The sequence below is a fragment of the Photinus pyralis genome, unplaced genomic scaffold, assembly GCF_008802855.1.
Source record: "Photinus pyralis isolate 1611_PpyrPB1 unplaced genomic scaffold, Ppyr1.3 Ppyr1.4_LG1, whole genome shotgun sequence".
Lineage (NCBI taxonomy): Eukaryota > Metazoa > Arthropoda > Insecta > Coleoptera > Lampyridae > Photinus > Photinus pyralis.
The window spans coordinates 70,264,299-70,273,652 of record NW_022170249.1 but is presented as its reverse complement, the minus strand read 5'-3'; the positions used below and the strand labels follow the sequence as shown (position 1 = coordinate 70,273,652).

Here is a 9,354-nt window from a genome sequence, read left to right as displayed (position 1 = left end):
GCGCGACGCAGCATAGGGATTTCAATGGTAATTTCTTTACTGTCAATTAGTAGCTCCCCTAATTATTTTAGAGCAAAGGTCTAAATAGGTTTTTTTTAGAGAAAAAAATACTGCATCTGTTCATACTATTACTCTAGACTCTAGAATTTTGTTCTAAAATAATTATGGGAGCTAATAATAGACTATAAAGAAATTATCATTGAAATCCCTATGCTGCGCCGCCCCAAGCGCCACCCTAATATATAGTCATAATTTTGTTATTTGCAAAAGTGAAAATAGTATAAGAACTACGTATAGAAGAATTCATTGGTATGCACTGTACCATAGAGTAAATACTCTATGACTATACCTACCTTTTAGTTTCACATTGTCCTTACCGTTGGAAAATGGTAATAATAAATAATAATAATTACAATCAGTGAAAACGCTTGTACCTAAATATTTTTAGCACAGTTTCTTTGAGTTGAGATTTTTTTGCCTTGTCAGAGGAATTTAATTACCGAATTACCAACTTTAGAATGTCCCTGATGTACATCAGGTATATAGGTACATTTAAAAATTCAAAGAATAAAAGTACTCCCTGTGCAAGTAGTGCGTATAAAGAAAATATGGGGTGACTCGATGTATATAGTGATTGTTATTATTTGAATAAAGACACTAACTTTTATTAAATAATTTATTATTCATACAAAGAATTTATAAAATACGCAATTCTACCAATATGGTAATATAGCATAGTATGATTATAGTTACCACGGACTTTGGCCAACGGTAACATTAAGATAGGATCTACATTATACAGAACGTATGCTTTTATTTTTCATAGAAACAGACAACTTATAGTACAATCGATATTGATCACTGTCAATGCATTAAGATTCCATCGTCTTTAACAGAACTTATAATAACCAATGACGATGGTGGAGAGCTAATAAGATCAAGCAATAAATGGACCAGTCAAAAATAGGTATAATGTGAGATATTTTAGCTTAAAAATTATCGTTTTTCATGTCACAGAAGCTATAGACATTGATATCTAAGGCAGGTCGCTATAAATCCCTTCGGAAATAATATGTTTTATGAAACTCGGCCTGAAAAGATCTTCTTCGTTTACTTGTCGAGAAATGCCGCCGAAAACGAAACGCACATGTACTTTTTGCTTTCGCGTATGGTTTCACTGATCAGTAGAAAACAAAACGGACACATAAAATTCTTATTTCAAAGAATACATTCTTTGTATCATGGTAGGTACGTACCTATTCTAGCTAATAATATGTTTACGGAGGACTGGTATCAGGTTCTTAAAAGCCAGAGTGTCTGTTTCCATGAAAACCTCACTTTATCAACTCTGATTTCTAAATCAATAATTATCAGTAGATGTCATATTTATTGCATGCAGGTTAGTTTTAATAAGCTGTACATAAATCGCGCATAAATATGCAATGTTTGTTCACCACAAGTGCGCAAAACGAACGACTACACACATAATGGTGAATATTTATGAGCAATTTATGATACATAATTATACTACAGGAGGTTTTCAATTTATGATCAATATCAAAATGACACATTTTTGTAGGGAGATATGGTACAAGTAGGTATGTAACAATGAAGTAATTTTTTAAGTTCTCGATGGTATGGTTGAATTTGTAAAATAATTGTTGGATTATGTGAAACTACTATATACCCACCAATTTTACTAACTAAGCTGCATATTGCGTCTTGAATTTCAAATAATCATTGTAGGTAATTATTTTGGATGAAACAACTGAAGTGTCAATCGCTATAGTTTAATTTCTGGCACTTGTGCGATCAGCTCAAATCGACCTTACCTCCTAAGCACAGCTTATACAGTTACAAAAATCAAAACGTAGCAGCCCTATTTTAAGTTTGTACGTACAGTATTGACCAAAATGGCAAACGAAGTATATTTAAAGAACAAAAAGTGGTTTGTGGAGTATTACCTACAAGTTTTCCGTAGTTGTATGTCTATTGTAATCATCAAAATTATCAGAGTGGTTTAGCTGCTTCAAATCTACACCATGGCGTGTTCTCGATCCATACCTTGAACTTGATCTCGCCGTTGGAACATCAACAGACACAAACGTGGTCAAAATAGAATTACGGTTACTATTAACGCTGTTGCTTTTGACTCCTTCCCCAATTGGCCTCTTGTATTGCGGCGCTGAACCGTAGGGTAGAGGTTTACCACCAATTGCGCCTTTATGTCTTTCTGCACGATCCTTACACAAACCGTAACGACCCATTAAAATAAAGAAATCTCGACGGTATTGTTGTGTCAGTAGCGCGTATAGGTACGGATTTGCGCACGAATTTAAGGGGTAGAAAAATACCAAAAGTATTTTGGTTTGCGTAACCGTAATTAATGGTCGCCCTAGTAGTGCAGTCAGACCAAAAAACGCGATGGGTGCCCAACAAGCGAAATCTGTAAAGACCAGTAACGCCATGCGTTTGGCCACTGTCAGATCTGATCGAACCGAAGTAGTTGAACACATGTTTCCTCCTTTTCGAATAGATTTGTACATGCTGCCGTAGCAAACACAAATGAGTGCGAAGGCAAGTGCGTTAAACGCTAATAACGTCGACAGATAGATTACATCCGCCTTTCCGTTGTTCTCCAAAGGCAAGCATATACTGGTTTTGGAATAACTACTAATTCCAACAAGAGGTAAGATCGCCAATGTAATGGCAAATATCCACCCCACGAACATGACACGCACTGCAGTTCTCAGTTTTAATCGTCTATTTAAATGAATTGCCCACGTTATGGTATACCAACGTTCCGTTGTAATGATAGCCAGCGTGTATACCGAAAGTATATTGCCGAATATGGTGAAAAACCCCGCAACTCTACACCCATTTCCTGGAACTGAAGAATAAATCTGGTTGAACTATCACTGTTAAAAGCATACCTCCTTGCCAATCAATGGCGTAATTGAAGTATACGCCAATGGAGCACGTGTCCACGATTGCAATTAGCAGCAAATGCAATCCTATGCAGAAATCGGCTACCGCCAAGTTACACATCAGAAATTTTGACACGGTAAGCCGAAAGTGAGATGACGAAATCACGATTATAACGAATAGGTTTCCGATTACAGCTGAAAATGATATGAACCATACTGGTACCCTCAAGATCCAGTTTCCCATTAGATCTTCACATGGATTGAAGGCATCGGGGGGCGGATGGCACTTGACCTGAAACAAGAGGTATTTATGAGAGCTGCTTAAAGTAAAAGCTGAATGCATTTCGAAATTACATATCACATATGGATCATCTGCAGAAATATGAATACACTATTTTGCACTATTCGATGCTTTGCAAAAATTACGACCATATTACTTTTAAAAATGAAAATCTAGTCATGTTTTTGTACTGGAAATTCTCGCTATTTTGCCATGAAAAGCTGCAGCTCTAAAAAGTAACTAGGTACCTACTTACTCCTATTGTTGAAAGCAAAATTTAAAACTAAGTTTAGATTTCTTATTTTAATTGTCGACCGCCTGCGTACGGGGTAATATGTCCAAACAAGCTTTGTAAACTTTTTTTCTTTCATGGATTTTGTTTTATTTCTTTCATGTGTTTCGGAATTTGTCCTTGATCAATCAATTAATTGTGTTATCCGAATCCATTGTGCCATTCGGATAGAGTTTTTCATTGTGACGGAAGCCGAACGTGAGTTTATTATCAGCTCATTGGTTTGACTCTAGCAGATTTACTAACATAAATTTTGCCAAATAACACACTCACTTTAAGCTCGTTTAATTTAAGGCAACTGTGACCACGTGGTTTGGTATTTATTTTAAATAAAGATACCCACACGTTTTTCAGAAAATAATAACCCGCAGTGATTTAAATCTTAAATATTCATTCTGTACCTGTAAGCACTAATTTCGAGTAAATATGCATTAGCAATTAACAGCTGCAATACGGCATTTCGTATGGTTCCTATGTAGAAACCCTATCGGTATAGTCCACAAGTTTTCAATTATCCCACAAATATATTGGCATTCACAACATTCAATAACGCAATTACGTAGACACCTATTGGAAATAACTTACCTCGTAATAATTGATATAGAGTTCTCCGCAAATTGCCGTTGTAACTGGAATTCCGGTATTAATTGAAAGCGTATCGTTATGAAATATTTCCTCGTTTTCATTCCAGTAGTTCTCCTCGATGAGATTCTGAGAGGAGCTTTCGTTGAACGATGACCATCGAAACGCCGTTTTAAAAGACGCGTACGCGTTTTCCGGATGAATATGATTAAAGCTCAAATTCTTTGTCGTGCAAGCCTCCTGTATTTGTTTACGAAAAATCTGATGACGTTCAAACTCCGAGGGATTGTGAGTATGAGGAAACTTGAACGCGCAACAATGGTACGGATACGTCAGCCAGGCTTCCTTTATAAACTGAAAGAAAAAGTTGCATTGTTAGTGGAATGAAAACGGTTAATGTTCAGATTTATTCTTTTGTAATCTTAATTGTCGGAAACTTACTTGGAAGTTGAAGACTGATGGAAATACTTTCAGAGTTTCAGTTTCTTGTACTTTTAGGACGTCTATTTCTCGCAGACCTTCGGTTGGTAATAATGTAATTGCAGTACGCGATAGGTCTCTGAAAATAAGAAATAAATAACTACTACCTACTAGTACGGTTTGCATTTTTATTATTGACAACATTTTGAACTTTATGGAGAGCCGAAAAAGTTGCAACAATGTCATTTCTCGATCAACGTAAATATGGGCAATGCCATAGGTAAGATTTGTTTATGCACAGTTAACATTTAAGACCTAAATCCTCGCCTAAATCATACATTTAAATGATAAATTGGCCTAGTAAAATTAGACCAAAAAGTTGGGTAGGTACCTCGGAAGTACTTTTCGGGAGGCTGAAAATCATCTAATTAATAGTACTTAAAGAGATTTACTCCTCCCCTTCTATATTTTCTTAAATTAGTTCGATAGGGATATGTTACTACGTAACTTCGTTGAGTGAGAAATATAAAAAGGTTCAACTAGATTAGTTTAGATCAGGCTTATTCAGGCACCGACAGATAGATACCTACGTTTCAGCCCGTTCTTTTATGTCTAACAATATGCGTACCAAATTTCGTGGCTCAGTCGGTTAGCCGGAAATGAGGGTACAGACGAACCGACAGATCGATGGCATCTAGATTTTGTTTGATTCGGATTACTGGTGCTTCATAACGTGGATTTCCCTAAAAAAAAGTGGGGGGCATTTTTTACTCCACTGCGATACGTCCCTTACTAACCGTGCACTCTTACAAAAGAAAGAGCAATCTGGATTATCCCAATAATGAGGAAGCGTATGTCTGATCTCAAGTTTCTGAGGAGAAGTCAAAAAGAAAAGAGGAACGTGAGAAGAATTTGAGGGAAATTTTCACAATCCTTTATTGGAGTAGGTAGTTAGTTTCTACCACCAACCACATCACAACATGGTACAGCAGGAGTATTCAATATCCAATTAATTTATTGCTAAAGTTTAGTTGCAATCATTTCCCAGTTACATTTCTTTGAGAAATTTTCTGTTCAATGTAAATTCGTCAATCGTAAATTATGTGTATAAACTCGTCCTTTTCTATTTACGAATCTTCCTAAAATCATTGCGAATGCTTCTATTGAGAAAGGGTTTGTCAATTATAAATGAGCAGCATTACAACACGGTTAATGGCCCACGTAAACAATACAATCCAAACCTTTTATTCAGACAACAAAAATAATGGTTTCGCTAAATGTAATTATTTGAAATGCTGTCGTGATTTGAGTCTCTCGTTTGATAAGAGTTTCTACCGATTGTATTGTATGTCTCCTTCTCCTTCATATATAACAATTCAATATGATTAATTTCAGCAATTTTCGCAATCCAATACAGTAATTCGCGACCACTATACTATTATGCATTATCCTGTTACCAATGTTTTTACAATAATATCATTTCCCGGTTAAAAAATTGGACACTTGAGGATACTTGGCTCGACATTCAGTATTAATGTGGCACGTACTTTATTTTGTCCTTACTCACTCATAAGCGCCTCTTTTCCATTGATAATATTGTGATTCAACACACTCTTGTATGACAAATATTATAACAATAGAGAATACAAACATTGACACGATCATACATCAAAAATTAGCTCTTAAACACAATCTCATAACAGATAAGACACCATACTACAAATACACGCCACAGATCATACTTGAAAACAACACACACAAATTATATTGGGACAGGACACTACTTACAGATAAAACTATTCACAATAAGACACCAGACACTTATAGATAAAAAACAAAAAATTATTTACACAGTAGGCATTTACATTCCCAACACTAACAACTTTGCTAAAGAACCGACAGATCCGATTAGCTTTAAAAGCTCCTAAAGGTCTTAAAGGCTATTAAAGGTTCAGAAAGGTTTTAGAAAACCCTTACTGTCACTCTAAAACAAGGTAAAAGTATCTTGGAGTTGCTGGAAACTTTTTGAGATTGTAATATGTCATCCTTATACCCCTCAAATCTCCATAATCTCTTAAAGGATCCCTTAAAAGCTATTATTCACTAAAAGCATTAAAAACTCTAAAACAATTAGGAGATTCTGGAGGACCTTTGACTCATTTATGAGACCCAAGCGACTCTTAAAAGCCCTTCAAGATTCTTAAATACTTCGTGCTTATTGAAGATTCTAAAAGTCCCTTGGGAACCAGACTCACAAAAGCTCTTAATAGTTCGGATTTTTAAAGAGGGGAGAGAATCTATAAAAGTTTCTTAACTCTTAGAAATCCTTTGAGGCTCTTTTGATACTTTTATACACTGTTTGTGACCTTTAAAGGCTCAAACAATGGATTTTAAGTTACGCTTAAGCTAAGCTTGTATCTGGATCGCTGTCCGCCGCGACAGACCGCTTTCTGTATGCCCAAACCTTTAAAGTACGCGGTTTAATTTTTCGTACCTAATTTAGTTGATTCTATTACCATGGTTACTACCTACGTCAGCCTTGAGAAACATTTTTCTCTCACCATAACATACTAATAAAACACAATTCGGATAAAATAAGCTCAGTGTTATAAGAAATCTTGAAGATTTATAGTTTAAAGGACTCTGCCCATTAAAACCCAGCTCCCTTCGATCGCTCATATTTATAATAGGCATCGACATTTAAAGCGCTTAGCTACACTTGGAAGTTCTTTAAATTTTTTGAAGATTCTTGAATAACTTTAAATACTCTTCTTCTAGAAGGCTGTAGAACACTTTAGAAAGGTCTGGCTGGCCGAGGGTAAACAAATATTGTATATTCTTCTTATTTGTAGCATTTTGAGTTGCTAACTTGGAATAATGTATCATGAGAACGTTTTTGCCGGTATGTTATATTTAAAGCAGTGGAGATAAAGGGCATATAAATGTAGAAACGGTTACAGATACGAGTCAAGTTTAACGTTCACAAAAATGAACAGGTAGCTAAGTATTAATGCTGCTCCGTAAAACTAGCGGAACTATTAATTATCAACGTAACAAACACAAAAGCACTCAGTGACAATTCATGTCTTTTTTCATCCTTTCACTACAAACATGTTATAGAAAGTGTATTCAGTTTCTGTAATGGAAATATGAAAATGTTTTCCTTATATGAAATGTTATGTGAATTGTATGTGTTAGTTAGAAACTTAATTAATATTTACGGAATTAATCCTAAAAATGCATACCTTAAGTTAAATGAAAATTAATAATAAGTGCCGTACTTTGTTGTTTCGTACTGATAGATAAATTTGAATTCTGTAGGTAGGTAGGTATATGACCGCAAGCGTCCTAAATAACATCCGGTCTTTCCCAACAAATTTTTAATATCTACCAGCCCCTAATTTCCTCGAGTAGACTTTGTCGAAATTAAACTTCTTTCTACCAGTTCCCTGTTACGTTCTGAAAATTCTACGGTAACGAAGAACCCGTTTTCGTATATGGAATCTACCAATTGGACGCCCAGTATAGGATGATATCGAGGGCGCTTCATTACTAAAAACCGTAATTTCTAGACATAATTATTTATACTTCAGAAGGTGGCAATATAGTCTACGAATGTGTATCATCGATAAGGAAACCAAGATGCCGTATCTAATTAACTATTCAGTTTTCTAATTGTTCCCGTAGAGATATTTTGATTATTCTTGCGACCTCCAAAAGCTCCCGTCATTTGGAAGACGAGAGAAACTTAATATTTTGCGATTTCGGTTCCGTTTATATTAGAAGATTCCCAATGCTAATTTAGAACCAGGATTTCAACGAGCAACGAGTACGATAGATAAACAGATCCAATCAACAATAGATACTAACTGGACTAGGTACCGAATTTTGTAATTTCAATCCGGCCAATTAAGTAATAGTATTTTACATTATTAGCCAGGTCAGTGAGTTTTTACTGGCGATAGGAGAAGTTGACTGGCGAGCCGTCAGGCGAGCCTGTCATCTCCTAGAGCCAGTAAAAACTATTACCTGGCGTATAATGTACAATATTTTATTTGTTACTCATTTGTAAACGTAAATAATTAGTTCTTAAATTAATCTTGAAGAAATGTCTAAAATATCATGTGATCCATGTAACAGAGACTTCGCATTAATTCTGGCCAATGAAATTACTAGATTACTAACTTGTAAAATTTTTACAGGTCTGCTGTCAGTTTTACAAGTCTGCTGTCAGTTTTACAAGTCAGTAGCGTTTAAAGATGACGTTTACCCGTTTGCGTTTTGTCTTGTTAATCAACGTTTACAACTGAGTAACAAATAAACATAATTACCGGCAGCTAATCAGATGTGTTTTAGCGAACGGCGTCTGATTGACATGTGTTTTAGTATCAAATGAAGCGCGCTTATCAAGCAATTAAGTTTCTTGCAATAATTAATTTACTTTCATTATATGCTAGCCGGGAATCATTTTAAAGAATTTTATTGATAGGATTGAGACAAGAAAGTGGAAGTTAAGGTAGCTAAAGAAAGAACCAAGTATTTCATCCCCATGTAATAGGAAAGTACGTAAACTACTATTGTGGTAGATGGTATTACAGGTGGTTTAATTAATTATATATTTTCAATATAGTAGGGACTAAAATATACGGCGGAGCTCACGCAACCGCGAATGTTTGAATGTGTCACATTAAAACCACATAAACAGTTTTCATTACAAAGCGATGCAATATGGAATTGAATTTTGGGGAAATTATTGTACAGTCTTTCATTTTGCGGCGAAATTTCATGACAGCTACCTTTTGAATTCACTAAACGTATGACTCATGAGTAAATGTTTAAGTCTCGCAATATTG

At 35.3% G+C, this 9,354-nt stretch overlaps 1 protein-coding gene across 1 annotated transcript in view; it reads right to left on the bottom strand.

Moving 5' to 3' along the window:
* Positions 1 to 744: 744 nt before the first annotated feature.
* LOC116177399 (lutropin-choriogonadotropic hormone receptor-like) overlaps positions 745 to 9,354 on the bottom strand; it is a 229,684-nt gene continuing 221,074 nt past the window's right edge. The window contains exons 11-14 of the mRNA XM_031496372.1: positions 4,523 to 4,640; positions 4,085 to 4,435; positions 2,934 to 3,219; positions 745 to 2,884 (exon numbers count right to left, since the gene is read on the bottom strand). Of these exons, the coding sequence (XP_031352232.1) occupies positions 1,965 to 2,884; positions 2,934 to 3,219; positions 4,085 to 4,435; positions 4,523 to 4,640 (1,675 nt within the window). The 3' untranslated portion in view covers positions 745 to 1,964. The remainder of the gene's footprint in view (positions 2,885 to 2,933; positions 3,220 to 4,084; positions 4,436 to 4,522; positions 4,641 to 9,354) is intronic.